Source organism: Pelodiscus sinensis, chromosome 12 (genome assembly GCF_052426305.1).
Source record: "Pelodiscus sinensis isolate ZL-2025 chromosome 12, ASM5242630v1, whole genome shotgun sequence".
Lineage (NCBI taxonomy): Eukaryota > Metazoa > Chordata > Testudines > Trionychidae > Pelodiscus > Pelodiscus sinensis.
The window spans coordinates 21,103,544-21,121,052 of NC_143063.1; the positions used below are offsets into that span (position 1 = coordinate 21,103,544).

A 17,509-nucleotide genomic window follows, 5' to 3' on the forward strand; every position below is an offset into this window, starting at 1 on the left:
CAGCCTCTTCTGCCCCCTTCCATGTAGCTGCCTCAAATAGAGGCAGCAACATAGGGGAGAGGAAGCAGAAAGCATAACGGAGCTGGTGCTGGTGAACCTACTTTTAAGGCAGCTCCCGCCTGCTCCCCTTTCCCTGCAGCCTCTGTAGGAGGCAGCGATGGGGGCGGGAGGTGGCAGGCGGGTCCGTGGAGCTGGCACGTGCGGGTAGCCTGCTTGAAAGCCAGCTCCCCGCGTGTACCACCTCCCGCCTGCCCCCTTCACCTTCCATGCTGCTGACTATCACAGGCAGCAGTGCTGGGAGGAGCGGGGGTAGATTCGGTGCTTGTGGGAGCCAGCTTTTAAGCCAGCTCCTCACAGGCACTGCTCTCCCTCCCCCCTTGCTGCCTCTGATACAGAGGCAGTGGAGGGTGGGGAGAGGACATGTTGTCGACAAGATTAACCGATAAGCCAAGGCTGTTAATCATGTAGTCTGCACATTTCCATCTCTATTTACTGAGGGTATAAGAAGTCAGTAGAAGAAAGAAACCAGCATGAATCACCATTTTGGTACATTTAACAGCTCTATGGTTCTCTTCCAGCTCTATGGTTCTATGATTCTATGAACTGGAAAATCATTAGAGAAGACTCTCAACAGCCTTCCACTCAGACCAAGACAAGGAGATGCGAGTGTCTCATCGCTTAAGGAGTTAGCTGGACAGCAAATCACCGAGATGCCTGAGCTAGTCATGAATTCAGCATTTCCTAGGAACTTAAAGCTCATTCTATGGTCATGAGGACACTTGAGATCACACCAGTAAACTATACAAGTTAAGGGGGGAAATCATTTGCATGCATTCTCCAGATTTCTGAGCTTTCAGTTTTGATTTTGAGAACATTGGAAGAGAACCCATACCAACACAGGCAGTATTTTTACCAACACAGTTTCCCCCAACATGCAAAGATAGATTGTGCTGAAATTCTTTACCCATTGCTTCATAAAAATGTATAAAAAGCAGATGTCACAAATGATTCATTCTGTTATATAGGATCAAATTGTATATACACAAATGACTTAATTACAGAAAAAACAGGACAAAATATTCTATAATGTGACTCAATCACTACGTTATACAGTAAATATAATTGCATATTGAAAATATTAAGATAATCAAATAGAACAAGCCCCTTTTTCATGCTACATGGTCTCTGACATGGTATGACAATGCACAGTTCCCAATGCATTGCAACACCCAGTGAGGTAAACAGGTAAGCATTACTGCTCCCACTTTACAGGTGGGTAACCCACAATACAAAGAGCTAGGGAACTCACCCAGAGATCCATAGTGATTCAGTAGAAGAGCTCAAAGTAAAATCCTAGAGAACTATCCTGGTTTTATCCTACCCTCCTCCTGGCTCTCAAATAGCTTTCCTTATTCTTTCAGAGATTTTTAAATTAATTTGCCTTTTGCTGGGATTTTTTATTAGCTTGAAAGTCAGGCTAGGTAGACTCTCCAGTGGGTACTACCTACTGTGGGTTTTCCATCACCCAGACTTCCTAAGACACAAAAACTGACTCCCAGAGGGTAGAACTAAGTTGTTTTCCAACAGTGGCATTTATTCATATTCATATAATGAAGTGCAACACCTACCTTTGCAATTTGATCAAACTTCCCAAAGAGCTCATTCAGCATCACTACCAGCTCCTTCGGAGAGCAATCACTAGCCAGACGAGTGAATCCTACAATGTCTGCATACAGGATGCTAGACAAGAACACGCTAATTAGTCACATTTTAACTGTCTTTATTTTCTAATAAAAATATGGGCATTCAATTAACTGTGTTTCATTTCTAAAGATATCTAACAGAATACCTCTCTAGCTCTGGAAATCAACTCCGGAAGTGACTTGATGGGCAATGTGTTTGGGGTTTTTTTTTGTTTTTTTGTGGGGGGGGGGGTTAGTTTAAAAACACAGCATGCTACTCATAGTGTTCAAACAAATTCACATTTTTTTTAATGAAAGCACGTTAAAAAAATTGACTTTAACCAGTCCAGGATGTGGATTTAGTCAGTTAATAGTTTTTTGGGGTTTTTTACCACTACAACCAAAAAAACGGAATCCCAAATCTGGCAAAATAACTTCCAATCAGTTCTCTTCCCTCCTCTCACCACAGAGCATCTGAGCATAAACTCTTCATTCCACTCGTCTGATCACAACCATGGCACTTCTTACCATCAGTAAATGAACCAAATATTAAAAAGACAGGAACAAGTCTTAAGGCAGCCATTTGTCAAGTTTCTTTATTTACCTAACATTCTGGTGCCTTTTCACATAAAGATTATGGAAATTGTTATCATGCATTTGCCTGTCATCATTAGTTTCCTTCAGTCGTTCTATGATGGCTAGTTTCATTTCCATTGAGATATGAGCCGGCAATATAGATAAAAGCAAGTTTTCCTAAAAAGGAAAAAAAATAACAATGTAGAGTTATGTGAAGTGCCATGTTAGGAATCTCAGTGTTTCAGAAAATTACTGGGGGAAATAAAGAAAAAGTCTTCTCATTTAGTAATTTCTGAGTGTTGCAGCTCATGTTTTCAACAGAAGACTCCTTTTCTGATCTCAAAATGACAGGTATGAGTGTATGCATTATGCTTTGAAATATTACATAGACTTCAGTTTACCAGTTTAATATTATGCTGCCTGAATGCAACAAAGGAGCTTGTAAGGGGGGAGCAAACAGCAACTAAATGTAAAGTCTTAAGGGAACAATGTGGGCAGGACAGATATTAATTGGAGAATGCCCCTGCTTAGCGCCTTTCAGGTTAGCAAAGTTTACTCTTCCATCAACAGGAATACTAAAACCTAAAGATGCTGGCCACCAAAAGAAGGAGGGTTGAGTGAGCCATCAGCATGCAGACAGAGACACATACTAACAGAAAGAGACAAACAGAAGAAAACCGTGTTTTTCCTAATCTAGAGATGATGGAGTAACTGTGCTGAGTGTAGCTCACTAAAGCTTGCAAGGAAAAATTCAGGATAAATAAGAGGATGCATGTATATAGGCATTTTTTACCTTGTACCTTTGTGCTGCATGTTTTGTACCTTTGGATGAATGAACCCTTTAGTTGCGGAAGCAGTTTCTGTATCACTGCAAACTTAGCCTGTCAAAGGCCCCTGGAGGAAAACATCGTACAGGGTCTGAACACAGCTGGTCCTGTCTGGTGGCTGGTCTAGTAGTGTCCACTGGGCTGAATACATGATCGAGAACAGATAGAGATATACCATACCATCTCATAGAACTGGAAGGGACCTTGAGAGGCATCGAGTCCAGTCCCCTGCCCTCACAGCAGGGCCAAGTACCATCCCTGACCATACCAAATGCCTGACATCCCTCAGATACCAAACTGAGTCAGGAAATGGGGACCAGTCGTCAAACCAGAGCAGGGTCGAAGGCAGGAGGCAGAACTAGTTACCATGTGGAGTCAAGAGATGTCTTCCAAACTCTAACCAGACTGGAGTTGAAGACAGGAGTCAGAACTGGGTACCAAACAGACGCAGGTACTAAGGTCAAGCTGGGCCAGGATAAAAGGTGGGAGTTGAGAGCACAACAGAGAGGTTTTTAGCAGTACAAAACTGGCACCTGCATAGTTGCTCAGGTGGTTCCTAGGGCAGTTTCCTTGTTAAATAGCTGGTTTTGATTCATCAGGCAGATGCAGGGTTCTGTGGCTCTTGGCTCTTTGGGCAGTACTTCCTGCAGTAGCAAACTTTCCAGTAATGTTTGGATGTCTGGCTCTCTAGTGGAGTCACCAGTTGCCCAAGACCTCAGGATTGTGTGATCTAGACCTGCAAATCCCTACACTGTTGGGTTAATACAGTTGGGAAACGGACCAGGAGGCTGCAGCCCAGAGATGCAGTCCCAGAATGGCTGAACTACCTGGCTGCGCAGAGTGAGATGCGGGAAGCGACGCCTATCATGTGAGATATGTACTTTAACTTGAGACAGGTGAAATGGCACAGCTTGTCCAGCCAGTGTGACACGAACATTCTTCTCTCAATAGTTTGCAGTCTCCCTCTTCTCTGCAGGCTTCTAGCATCTTTTGATAGAAATTCAGATTGAAAAGCACCCTCTGTAAAAGTAATGGACTATAAAATATTCAAAACACCTGAAAACTCAACACATGATATGAAGACTTTAATTGCCTTCCTTGCTGGAGGAAGCATCCGATTAAATCGAATACAAGGTAAGAGACTCTAAATAGAAAACTCTATTGCCAAAATACTAATGCAACTTGCAAAAACTGATATACTCAAGGCTATTTAGGTAAGCCTTTTAATGTTGGCAAGGATGGATTCCTTTCCTCTGAAATTACTAGTGCGGCTTGGCTAATCAGAGATCAATAAAGTTCTCTCCCATGTGCCCAAACAAACATATAGTAATGAAATTACACCTCTGATTGGGAAACAAGTATCAGTGGACAAGAATAAAAGAAAAGCAGGAATATCAGTGCTTGCAAGTCATGGACTGCTCCACAGTCAGGAATGAAACCACCAATACCCTGAAGAGCTCACCTGTAATGAAAGGGATCATAAGATCTTTCAAAGAATAAGCACACTCAGAACTGATCCAGTAGTTTTCTCCATAAACTACACAAGGGATGGCTCTGCTGACACAACTAAAGGATGGATTTAGTTCGCCTCCTTAGCCTTGGTAGATCAAGGCTGATGGGTAGGAATTCTAACAGCACCCCAACACTCTGAACCTATAGTCAATAAAATGTTTTTTAAAATGAAAAAATACAGAGGAAGATGGAAGTCCACAACAAAGTGAGTTTAGGACGCTGACAAATGGTTCTGCTACCAATTTATAGCTAGTGAAGGGAGAAGGATTTTCTTCCCTCTCATGTACAAAACTGCATAATTAGTTATACATATTTCATAAATATGGTGAGGGAAGAGATCACCTTACTTCTGAAGCATCAAGAACTCCTTTTCCTCCTGCTGTGCTAGAGGATTAGTCAGAAATCTAGTTTGATGTGGTTATGGAGAAACCTACATTTGCCTGCCTAAACAAGGAAAAAGAAGCCAAAGTCTCCCTCCCCTTCCCTGGTATTTAAGAGACTTGAGGTAAGTGAACAATTCAGGGTAACAACAGAGCCCTACTGAACATGACAGAATAGTTCTTGGATGTTAGACGTTACTTTACTGGTCAGTGTCATATGTTTAGCAATTCAGTTGCCCTTCTCACATCTCCCTGGTTAGTGGGGCAAGGAAAATGAAAAGTGGGAGTCTGCCAAATAATGTAGGTGGCAAGGAAAACTATATGTAGGCTGCAAGACAGATGTGTTTCAAGTAATCAACCAGGAAAGAACAAATTACCGTTCTGCAGAGTCAATTGAAAGGGTTGCAGACAGCATGATACTAATTCAAGCTCACTAGTTGCTTCCCTATTTGTTATCTGGGGGGAGGGCGGAAAGGGAAATAGCATTCATATAATCTTTTTTATAGCTGTTTCATCTCTTCTGGGAAGATGAGCAACAGAGATCAGACTGGACATTAGTAATGTGCTGTCTTCTTTCCAATTCAGCCAAATCAGACATTTTCAGCCTTCTCCTTTTAGTTCCCAATTTATGCACTAAGATCATCATACATGCCCAACCATCTAGATCAGCCGTTCTCAACTATCTCTGTACTAGGACTTTCCCTTCTGGTTAGCAATATGGAAAAGGCAGGAATAGCTGTGCCCTCACAATAACTGTTTGCAGCCTGCAAGAGGGAAACCCATGTTTCTCAATCATTTGTTCCCATAAGAATTTAAAGAAACACCACCTGTAATCCAACCATTGCTGCACAATTTTTTCTTCCAGCAGCTGAAATTTCCAAAGCCTTATTTTATCATGAAACGGTGTTTGCAAGAATACTACTCAGTTGTGTTTTGTTAAAAACAAGTCATCAGTAAGGACTGGCTTCACTGTATATGCAACAAACACAAAAAAGTTGTTAAGCAATCTACAAGAGGGAACCAATGTACTATGTAACAGGCTGGCAATGACGATTTTTGCTTGGTGAAGTGAGTAGCCAGAGGAAGACTGCAAAAGCTGACTGTGGGTAAATAAAATGGACACAGGAGGTAGGAACAAAAGAGCAGAGCAGCTGATAGTAATAAAAAACACCAAATCTAAATAGAAAAAAATATTCTCTGCTTACCATGAGATTGGCTCCTGCTATTAGAGCTTTACAGGTATTAATGCTAGCTCACTACTGAATTATACAAAATTACATCTTACAACAGTATGAAAGTCAAAGTTTCATAGTGTTTAACATTATTCACTTCCAACTATCAAAGCCAAAATGATTAATTATTTGGCACTTATAAATACACTGATGACATTTTGTATTACATAACACTATAATGTACACAACTTTTGATTACTTAGTTGACTACTTTAAAAATAAACTTCTAACTATCTCTGCATGAGCACTACCTTTTGCAAGTGCATGTCTAGGAAAAAATAAGACTACAGTATTACAAACATCCAATATCTGCATACGAAGGCAGGATTGACGACTAATTTAATTAAAAGGATTTCTCATCAATACAAATCTGAAGACTAAGAATTATTTTTCTTATGAATTGCCTGAGATTATTTTACATTTTAATATTTTAAACAGGTATGACTGGCAAATACTTCAGGTTTCAAATACTACATCTAGGAATGCACAGATGTGTCTTTTTTTCCCCCTACGTTTTTTACTAAGAAACCACACAAAGCAGCTTTCTCCCTTTAATTTCTCCTCTCCATCATCAATGGCACAATTGTTTTTTATATTAGGTGATTTTCATAGGGATTAGATCAAAATCTTTCAGTGTGAATTAGTCAAAAACTTAGGAAAAAAATGACACACCACACCCCAAAAAAAACACCAACATGCAACTCAGAGGCTTTTACTCACTTGTTGCCTCTTTTCAATCTTCAGTTTCATTCGGACTTGAATGCACTTAAAAGTGTATGTGTACAAATCCCATGAAGCATCCTGCATCCGATACTTTTGAAATGCACCCATCAAATTACCACAAAGAAAAATTACAGCATTGGCAAATAACTGGAAGAGAAGAAAAAAAATTGAACAGTAATAATTTGTATTCTATACAGAAGTAACTTATTTTTGTCCAGAACATAAGAAAAAGCTAATTTTTCCCTGTCCTTTCACTCAAACAACCCCACCACCAACCTTTATGTTAGCTAACTTGTATGTGTTAAATAGAAGGCAATTCACTAACATGACTGCTTCTATTTAACTCACTCAGGATAGTCCATTAAAACACAAGAGGGACTGAGTTGCATAGGTAAGGCCCAGGTCAGCAGACACATGCCTGCCATTGGAGCACAAGTTCCCAATATGATGTGTCTGTAAAAAAGGCAAATCTGATCTTAGGACAGGGTTCTCAACCCTGGTAATCTCTGCTCTGGGAACTTTTTCCCAAAATACTTAATTAAACTTTAAGAAAAACAAATAAATATGCACATATACATGTCTAGAGCATTGCAATTTATATGGGGCTTTTTTTTTCCAGACTCAGTAATAAAAATATATAGAGTTGTCTATTCTTTACTGGAACTAAACAGATTAGAAACAAACATAACGTGCTCTGCATGGTTTGATTGCTTTTATATTGCTAGTTAGTAAGTCTGCTGTGAAAAGTGACATTTGTCAATTTGTTAATATCACTCTTCATGGCAGACTCACTCAGCTCTGGCATGCTGAGGGACTAATTAAGCCCTGGATGAGGAAGCAGGTAAGGAAGCAGGGGGGAAAGAGCAATGGAGGTAAAGACACTGGCTTCCTCCATGCCTGAAGGATACTCAATCCACCTCCCTCCCCATGCCTAAGGCCTTGCATCCATCCCTGCCTCACCTCTTTCTTCCCTCTCCCATGAGCACACCCCAACCCCACTCTTCCGGCTCCCTCCCAGAGACTGCTGCATGCCATGAAACAACTGACTGTGGTAGGTGGCAAGTGGTAGGAGAGAGAGAAGAGGAAGAGCTGATTAGCAGGGCCATGAGTGGACAGCAGGTACTGGGGCGGGGGGAGGGAGCTGGTTGCTGGTGGGTGCTGAGCACCTGCTGCAGCACCCATGGATTCAGAACCTATGAACTGGGGTCTAGAGAAGGCAAAGAGGGTTGAGGTGATGGCGGGGGGATACTACCATATGCCATATGCCAAAGCCTGCCACCCACCACCCCTGGGCAGACGCCTAAGGCTTGAGCCCCACCCTGCCAAGGTGCAGAATTTACACGGATTGCCTGATCCTATGGTGTGTGGGGCTCCGAGCCAATCCCTGCAGGCAGCCATGAGGGAGAAGCCACAGAGAGCAGGAGGTGTGGTCACAAGAAAAGGCTCTGGTAGATGCATCTGAGAAACAATGTCCTAGGATGCATTAGGTAGGCAGAGATATTGTGACAGACCCGCGAGGGTCCACACTGCCGAGGGGGAGGACCCAACCCCCTAGAGGCGGAGAAGGCGGGCCGGTACCGCAGCAGCCCCGAACCCTGGCTCAGCAGGGCCAGGGATGAGTGGAGAAGCAACGCAGCCCCGCCGCGCGGGAGGCAGGGCGAAGTTACGCCGGCGCTCCCCAGCATGAGGCCAGAGAGCAGACGAGCCGGCGAACGCAGGGAAGCTCAGTGGGCGGGGCCCCCGTCATGCCGCCCGAAGTCACAGCACGGAACAACGCAAGGGGGGTGGGGCACTGTCACTCGGCGTCCACCCCCGGGTCACTTGAAAAGCGGCCGGGTCAGACGAGGAGGGGGGACGCTCGGAGGAAGTGGCCTCATCCTGGTGGAGAGAGGGAGGACCTTCTTCCACGCTGGAGGAAACTGCGCGGGATCTGTGGGCCCCCAGGTCGCCTAGGAGAACCAAAGACTGACCAAGCAGGGGTAAGAACTCACAGCGGCTCCCTGGGCCAGACCACCCGGGATGGGGAAAGGAAGCAGCCCGTGGCAGTGAGCCTTTGGCACCCATGGATGGATGAGGTACAGGAGTAACCCCGTCCATCGTGCAAGGGGAGCACTGCCCTCTACACTTAGGGCCCCGGGCTGGGACCCGTAGGTGAGGGCGGGTCCGGGTCCCTCTTCCCCCACACCTACCCCTACCCTAGGGGTTCATGACACCCCAATCAGCCTGACCCCCACTCCAGACCCTACACATGTTGGCTGGACTCCGCCTGAGCACAGGCTAGACTGGAGGGCCGGGGACCCTGACACGACCCCTTCCATGAGGGGGATTTACGGGTTCGCCGAGCCTCTCCTCCCGGCTCGGGGGAGGGAGATTGCACCCGAAGGACAGAGGACCCCAAAACCTAGACTCTAGCTAGGCGGTGGGTCCACTGAACCACCCTTCTGGGCGGGAGGGGGTGGTCACACCCTTAATACCCGTCACTGATATTAATGCCATAGTACACGTCACTGGTAAGATTTCATTTAGAATACTGTTTACAATTCTGGCCACCCATCTTTAAAGACTGAACAAGGGCAGAGCTCCTAAGATGATCAAAAAATGGAGATCCTATTTTATGGGAAAAGACTGGCAGACTGTGGCTTCTATGGCCCTGTAAAAAAAGACAGCTGATGTGGATACGATCACTCTGTCTCAGTACATCACAGTGGCAAACACCAGGGAGGATGCAGAACTATTCAAAGGAACAAACTAATATAAACTGACCATGAACAATTTTCAGGCTGGAAATTAAAAGATAGTGTCTCATCATCAGAGGCAAGAGGCTCTGGAACAGCTTGGGGGCTAACCCTACTAGCTGTCAGAGAGCGCTGGACATACTGAGGAGTGCAACTGTATGGCCAGGTTGCTTGGAATAGCAGGGGCCAGGCAGCCCCAGGACTCACTTCCAGTTTATAGCTTATATTCCTAAAAGCTCATGCTTCAGGTTTTCAGCTAACCACTGCAAGGATCAGGCAGGGATTTCCCTATAGCCACAATGTATTCGGGGGGGGGGGGCTCTTTTTTAAAGCATTGATGATGACCGTGACTAGGGAAGGGATACTCTAAGGTGGCACCGAGCACTCACTCTCTCAGGTGCATGGCTGGCTGGTTCTTGCTCACATGGTCAGAGAGTAATTGTTCACTCTATGGGGAGTTAGGAAGGGATTTTGCTGAGGTCAGATAGGCAGTGGTTTTGCAATGTCTTGCTCTTCCCCTGTAGTATGTGCACGCAGGTCACTTGCCAGAATTATCTGGATGCATCTCAGTCATTTCCTTGGTATTGAATGGGCTTCAACACTCCTAAGCTATGCCTGTTTTCGCTCTGTGGCACATACTGTGGGCAGTCATACTTCGGTCTCATTTCAGTGGTTGGGTTTAGTGTACAGGAGGCTGGGTGGTGGTTGGTGGTGATATACATAGGTCCGATTACAATTTGAACCTCTAAAATCCGGGACTCTCTGGTCTAGCAACATCCAGAGTCTGGTAGGACCATGAATATTACTGGAGCAAAGAACCCTGGCAGCTGGGAACAAGGACTGGCCAGGGTCAGAAGAGAAGCCCTGATCAGGCCGGCAGTAGCGGGGCTGGTGGCAGCAGGGCCAGCAGCACCAGGACTGGCATGGCAGGGAATGCAACCCCAGCTGGGGCTGGGACCAGAGCCCAATGGCTGGGGCTGGCACCCAGGAGCAGCACCAAAGTGGGGCTGATAGCTGGGAGGGGGAGCCTTGATCTCCCTTGGTCCAGCAAACTCCCTGATTCAAGATTGCTCAGGTTCCAAGGGCGCCAGACCAGGGAGGTCCATCCTGTAGTGTAGATGATCAGATGGTCCCTTCTGGCTCGTAAATTATGACTCTATGGTTTAGGCGCAGAAAACTCCATAGGCACCTACATATGCCAGAAGCACATGCAAATTTCCACTGTACATAAGTCTATACTCATCAGAAACTGGCACACCTGAAAGAGTTCAGAGTAGCTGGGTTCTTGTATGAATTCACCCTGGTGTTGAAACTGTGTAAGGACAGACTAATGCTGCTGACTCCACCTTGAACTGAAGAGAAGTGGAAGTCACCCTTGATCGGTGAATCCCTAGTCTGGGGTTGAAAGGAACCCTTCAAACAGCAGCCACGTCTGGAGGGAGACATTGGGCTGGAGTTTGTTTTCATGTTTTGAGATGCCCCTGGGATAGTACCAGCCTCTTCCTGGTCAGGGGGACCCTCAGGTGGACCAGACAGAAATTGGGTGGGTTGCTCCCCTCTTCATGGCCCTGCTCCCCTGCCCCATGGCGGGTGGGGCACTGCCTGCTCACAGCCAGTAAGAGCTACTCAGGCTGGGGGACCCAGCTCTGGGGCCACAGAGCCCTCAGGGAGCAGTGACTGCCCAGGGCAGGGCTCAGGAGCCCCAGCTAAAGTGGGTCAGTCTGGAGCTTTGTGGGGAACTGCAGACCCTCCACCTGCCCTGAGAGCATGTCCCAGTGGGCAGAGAGACAGGCCAGGGACTACTCTTGGGCACCCTAGTTCTCTGCCCAGGCTTTCTGCTTCTCTCCTGAGCGGGGGCCAAGCCAGCAGCCACTTCTCTCCATTCTGCCATCAGAGCCGGGAAGGCAGAGAGCAGCAGCTCTTAGGGGGCGGCTACAAGGGATCTAAAGCACATTTTGAGGTGATTATAGCCTTCGTAAGTCCTTCCCACCCCGGAGTTACCGAGCTAATAAAGCCAAACCTCAGGAAGCAAACATGTTTTGACCCAATACTTTCTTGGTTCACTGGGTTTAGGAGGGAGAAATATGGGGGCAAAGGCAAGAAACTGCTACTGGCTCCCTGTCGGTCATAGACTTAGGTGTACATGTCTGAAAATGTGAGCCTTGATTTCTTCACCTCAAATGAATCAGTCTAACAATACCAGGATTGCCTTCACTGATGTCTACCCTGCTGTTAATATTGGCATAACTTTACAGCATTTGGTAGGGAGAGGAGAATAACCCGCCGAATGACATAAATTATGTCAACGTAAGCACTGGTGTAGACAGCACTGTCAGCACAAGGGCTCCTTTCACCGCTTGCAGGGGCTGGAGTAATTAAACTGACCGGGAGAGCTTTCTCCTGTTGTTTTAGAGTAGAAACATCCAAGAGCATACAGCAACACAGATGTATTGCTAAACTCTCTAGTGTAGCTGTGCCTGAGTAACCACAGGTCATGTGACAGGTTATTGCAGGTTTAATCCTTTCAGTATTTTATATCCTACTTCAATTTGTAAACTAAAATCTCTTCACAGTCTCCCAGCATAAACTTTATTTGCATGGAAACGAGCCCTTTCAAGGACAGGTGTTGCCTGAATGCAGTACCAGAGTGGTAGGAATTTTAAATTGTGTGTTTACTTGAATGGAAGACACTCAAAATAAGAAAAGGAAATCACAAGTAAGTTTATTTTGAGTAAACCTCTGACCATCAAGAGACCCTGCTTGAAAGGGGCATCATTTAATAACTAATAAAAGAAAATTAACCATAACAAGTGGATGCATTTTGATGAAGAATTAATAGGTACCATGACTCAAGAAAAAGGCAATTACATCTTTTAATTGTCTCAGAGGGGTAGCCGTTTTAGTCCATAAGGGTACGTCTACACAGCAACTTTATTTCGAAATAACTAACTATTGTTTTGAAATCACTTAGTCTACACAGCAGGCAGTAATTTCAAAATAATGTCGAAATACTGTCAAGATGGAGGACTTCTTACTCCGACTCCTGTAATCCTCATTGTACGAAGAGTAAGGGAAGTCAGAGGAAGAGTGCTCTATTTTGAAATATGCTGTGTAGCCACTCCCAATTTTGAAATAAGCTATTTCGAAACATGCTATGCAATTGACGTAGTTCAATTTGCGTAGCTTATTTCGAGTTAAGCTTATTTCGAGCTTCCATGGGCACAACTCACTTCTTCAAGCTCATGATACTAACTACATTTTTTGTTAGTCTCTAAGGTGCTGCAGGAACATTTGTAGTTATTTAACCTTTTAATTATAAGACCTAAAAATCAAAGAGGAACTGCCCTATCTAGGAAGATATTGTACTAACAGGAGCTAATACACAAATGCACTTGGTTGGAAGCTATAACTTGAAACTATTTGCCTTTTGGACAGGTGCAATCCAACTAATTGGGCTTGAAAAATCCATGCATCAAAAACAAGTGGGAAATGTTCTGGCCAAAATTCAAGCCTGAAACAAAAAGATAGGGCTAAACCAAACATTTCTGCAGAATGCAAGCATCTGTGTGTGTTTCTTTAAATTGTCTAGCCTATAACCTAGACAGTTTAACATGGCTACCCCTCTGATACTTGTAGCCTATAAGCTTGTGAAATTATCAAAAGTTTGGTCAATTCCCCTGCTGTTATTCAGAAAAGTGTGGGCAGCAGCCATACTGCCCATCAATAATGTCTATTTTATTTTGCAACCACATAGGAAAGCTACAGGCTGCAATTGATGCTGTCCATGGAATTATCCGAGAGTGGGATCAGTCACCAAAACACTCACAAAGAATCTTCTATGGGAGGTAACATAGTAGTAACATTTTTCTCCACCTCTCCTTGTAGGGGAGAGGTAGAGCAGCAGAGGCCTCCACTTCATAGCAGGCAGGATACTGGGAGGCTGGGGTAAAGCAGCAAGGATCTCAATGAGAAACTTCTCAGATCTACCCAGCGTCGTCCACACCAGCTAATACTTCTGGAAGAGTGCCTTCTAATTTCTGCCTCTTTCTAGCAGATCTGTTTTTAATACTGATATATAGAGTACAGAGTAGGGCAATACCCACAGGTTATCCACGGCAAGATTTTTTTCCATGGAGCTAATTTTAAAATCCGAAGATCCATCTATAAAGCTAAAACCTGAATTAGATGTGTGTGTGTTTTTGTTTGGGGTTGGGCAGTTATCAGAACAAAAAAAATAAAATAAAAAAATTCATCCGTCGTTGCTCATCCCCATGTAGCAGCTCTGAAGTGTCCGCGCTCTCTCAATCATTTTAAAATAACAAAATTGCCAAGTTTAAGATGCTTTCCAAATAGAATTATAATATGGGTCCTGACCTGCAAATCTCTGGAGGTATGTCTACACTTGCACTCCAGTTTGAACAAGGGATGCAAATGCAGGCATTCGAAATAGTCAATGAAGCGGGGATTTAAATATCCCGTGCTTCGTTAGCATGATTTCGCCGGCACGCTAGTTCGAATCACAGCTGATTCGAACCAGGAAGGGCACACCAGGATGCGTTAATTTGAACCAAACCCTTTGGTTCGAACTAACATGACTCAAAAAATGAAGAGTAATGTTAGTTCGAGCGAAGGGGTTTGGTTCGAACTAATGCGTCCCGGCGCACACTTCCTGGTTCGAATCGGCTGTGATTCGAACTAGTGCACTAGTGAGATCATGCTAATGAAGCATGGGATATTTAAATCCCGCTTCATTGACTATTTCAAATGCCTGCATTTGCATCCCTAGTTCGAACTAGGGTGCAAGTGTAGACATACACTAGGAGAGTCCGTACTAATACAAGTATTCCTATGGGCATCACTTACTTAGATAGGAAGCTCTTTGGTGAATCTCATGAATAAGTATGCTGTGTCCTACGATAACCTAACATTTCCAAATTTACAAATATCCAACCCTAAAATAGACTGAACATGAAGCTTCCTCCTTCTCCCTACCACATGCACACATAAAGGGCAATGTTAAGAGAGTTAAAGCTCCAGGTACAGTGAAATCACTTTGTGGTTACTTGCACTGGAAAGAAAAATATTGTATTTGGTGTCTGTAAAGTGATTAGAAATGTTGGGGGTTAGCTGCGTTGGATATATCGAGTATGGGGTAGGACATAATGTCTGGAACATTTTACACAGGGTGTTTTGGATTTATTACATCAGTCGCAACATCTAAAATCTAGACCAAATTAAAAGACCAATTAAACTACATTATTTCACTGCCCATTCCATAATAAGTGGGAGCAAGAGAACACAATGCGGCTCCCATTAGGACAATGCTGAGCCCACCTTCCATGTATACAACCCTTCCAAAAAGATACTCTTCCTGATCACCTCTCTCCCTATGACACATTGCCACAGTTTGCAGGGCCACTGATGCTAAACTCCCCTTAAAAGGCCAGAGAAGAGGCAGCTGGCAGGTTGTTCTCCATAAGAGTCCTGGACCTCTCAAATGCCCTTTGATCCCTGCTCTGAAAGAGACTGGAGTTTCTGAGTTCCAGGATGCAATGCATTTCAAGTGTAGACAAGGCCTGAGGCACCTGAAATCGCTAGTCACTTCTGAAAATATAGGCCTACGACTGTTAGTGAAGTCATTTAGATTAGACACTGTTTCCATTACCAAGGGAGCTTTCAGTACACAGGAGCTGCTCTGGACTGTGATTACTGTATTGAAAACAGATCTGCTGCTAACAATGCAGTGAGTATCGAATGTTAGAAAGAGGAGTGACCTCACTCTACCGCAAGCACTTGTCTGGGAAGGAAATAAGGTTGTCATGAGTTACCTCAGTTAGACATGACATGCATGTATAAAATATGCAGAGAGTCTGGATCATGGTGCTTGCACTCCTTATTCTAGCTCTTTATCTTTTTTAAACGTGGAAGGATAGACTGCTGGTGGCGCCTGCCAAATGACTGCGAAAATTCACTGATAAGGTGTGGCTGGTACATACCATATGCTGTTAGGAATGGTCAGATTTCCACCTTGCATCCTAGGGATGTTAATAATTCATGTACTAGTCGAGTAGTCGATGGAATTTCCTATGGTCTACTTGACAGGCACGTCCATATTCCTCCTTTGAAATGTTCAAGAGCCCCCACAGTTCATCCCGGGATCAGCTGTGAGGCACTGCCACTTTGAAGTAGCCCCTCTTTCCCCCCCCCCTTTGCTGCCTCTACTTAATAGAGGCAGCAAGGGGGGGAATTGACTAGTTGACTTGGATAGTTGACTAGTCCTTAGCATCCTTATGTCATCCATAGGGTAAAAAAAATTGAAGGAAACTGCAGTGTTTCCCAAGATTCCCTCTAAGTTGCAGCTACTTAATGAACCCCACCCAACCAGGGGTTTAGACTCTACACATGGAGCTGCCGGTCTGGGGGAAGGGCACTTCTCTCTCAAAGACAGCAGCAGTTCCCTGCTGAGGACAGAGCAGCGAGTCTCTCCCAGCAGGTGAGGACACATCCCCTCCCTATCAGTTGCTTGCACTAGACTGTGCTAATCAAGTTGAAAGAAAATTATCTTAAAAAAAGGGGCAAAAAGAAAATGTGCATGAAGTAGCAATGGTGGTTGGGGAGAGAGGCTATACGCTAATAATGTTTAATGTAACAATTAAAACAATCAAAACACATGATACATCTGAAATACGTTTTCAGATAAGAGATAAGACCACAGGGGAAAACTGACAAGTATAGCCGAGGCAGACTGCAAACAAAAAGACTGCTCTTAAAAGAATATCTACAAAAGAACAGCTGCAAATCACAGATGCCCATGCTATAACTGCCTTAGGGTGAACTACTGCATACTTCCTTCATCTGGTAATTTACTACTTCTCATATTAATTTGCTATATGGGTTAGCGCTCATGGAAAACATGCGTGTAAATTCTAGAATTCCATGAGTTATTTTGATGGAAAAAACCCACAAAAAGTTATTTGCAGGATGAAAGTTACCTTAATATCATCAGTTTTTTAAAATCACTGTTTTACCTTTTGGCTGCAGGTCTGTCTTTTGTCCTACAGTCAAATGGGGCACTTACTGAATTATAGTTTGTTATACTATACAGTCAAACACCTGTAATACGAAGTGCTAATATTCTATTCTACTCTTATACTGCATTCATCACCATGGTACCAGAGTGACTTCCCATAATACATTAAGTGATGTGACTAATATCTGCCATATGTTTAATCAATAAATTGCCATTTCTTTTTGGAGATGCATGCAACATGAGTACGGTGATTCTAGACCTCCATGTTCTTGCAGAGTGATCCAGATACAATTTTATCACCAAAAGATAATCAGTTTTGTGGACACCTTTGTTCCAGTCACTAATAAAACATTTCATTCATTCAAAATTAGAATTTCATTTGATAGACTTGTTCTGCTACTAAATACACTCAAGTAACAAGGGATTATTTTTTTAATATAAAATCTTCCATAAAGAGTACAGCATAGTTTCTAAAACCATGGAATGAAGGCACTCAAGTAAACACATACGGTTGCATTTTCCTATCTTCTGTGGGTCTGCAACAGGGGTGAGCAATAAGTGGCTAATGTCCTGGATGCAGTTTGCCAGGGTTAGCCCCTGGCAGGGCACCAGACACTTTATTTACCTGTACGTCCATGGGTATGGCTGCCTGCTGCTTCCAATGACTGCCATTCACTATTCTTGGCCAATGAGAGCTGTGGGAAGCAACGCAGGCTGGGCCACCACTTTTCGCAGCTCTCATTGGCTGGGAACAATGAACTGTGGCCAATGGGAGCTGCGAGCAGCCGTACCTGCAGACACTTGGGCAAATA

At 44.1% G+C, this 17,509-nt stretch overlaps 1 protein-coding gene across 3 annotated transcripts in view; it reads right to left on the reverse strand.

Annotated features, from left to right (window-relative positions):
- ADCY7 (adenylate cyclase 7) overlaps positions 1-17,509 on the reverse strand; it is a 124,608-nt gene that overhangs the window by 39,885 nt on the left and 67,214 nt on the right. For all 3 annotated transcript variants that reach the window (XM_075940248.2, XM_006121142.4, XM_075940249.2), the window contains exons 5-7: positions 6,930-7,079; positions 2,287-2,435; positions 1,629-1,740 (exon numbers count right to left, since the gene is read on the reverse strand). In XM_075940248.2, coding sequence (XP_075796363.1) covers positions 1,629-1,740; positions 2,287-2,435; positions 6,930-7,079 — 411 coding nt within the window. The remainder of the gene's footprint in view (positions 1-1,628; positions 1,741-2,286; positions 2,436-6,929; positions 7,080-17,509) is intronic.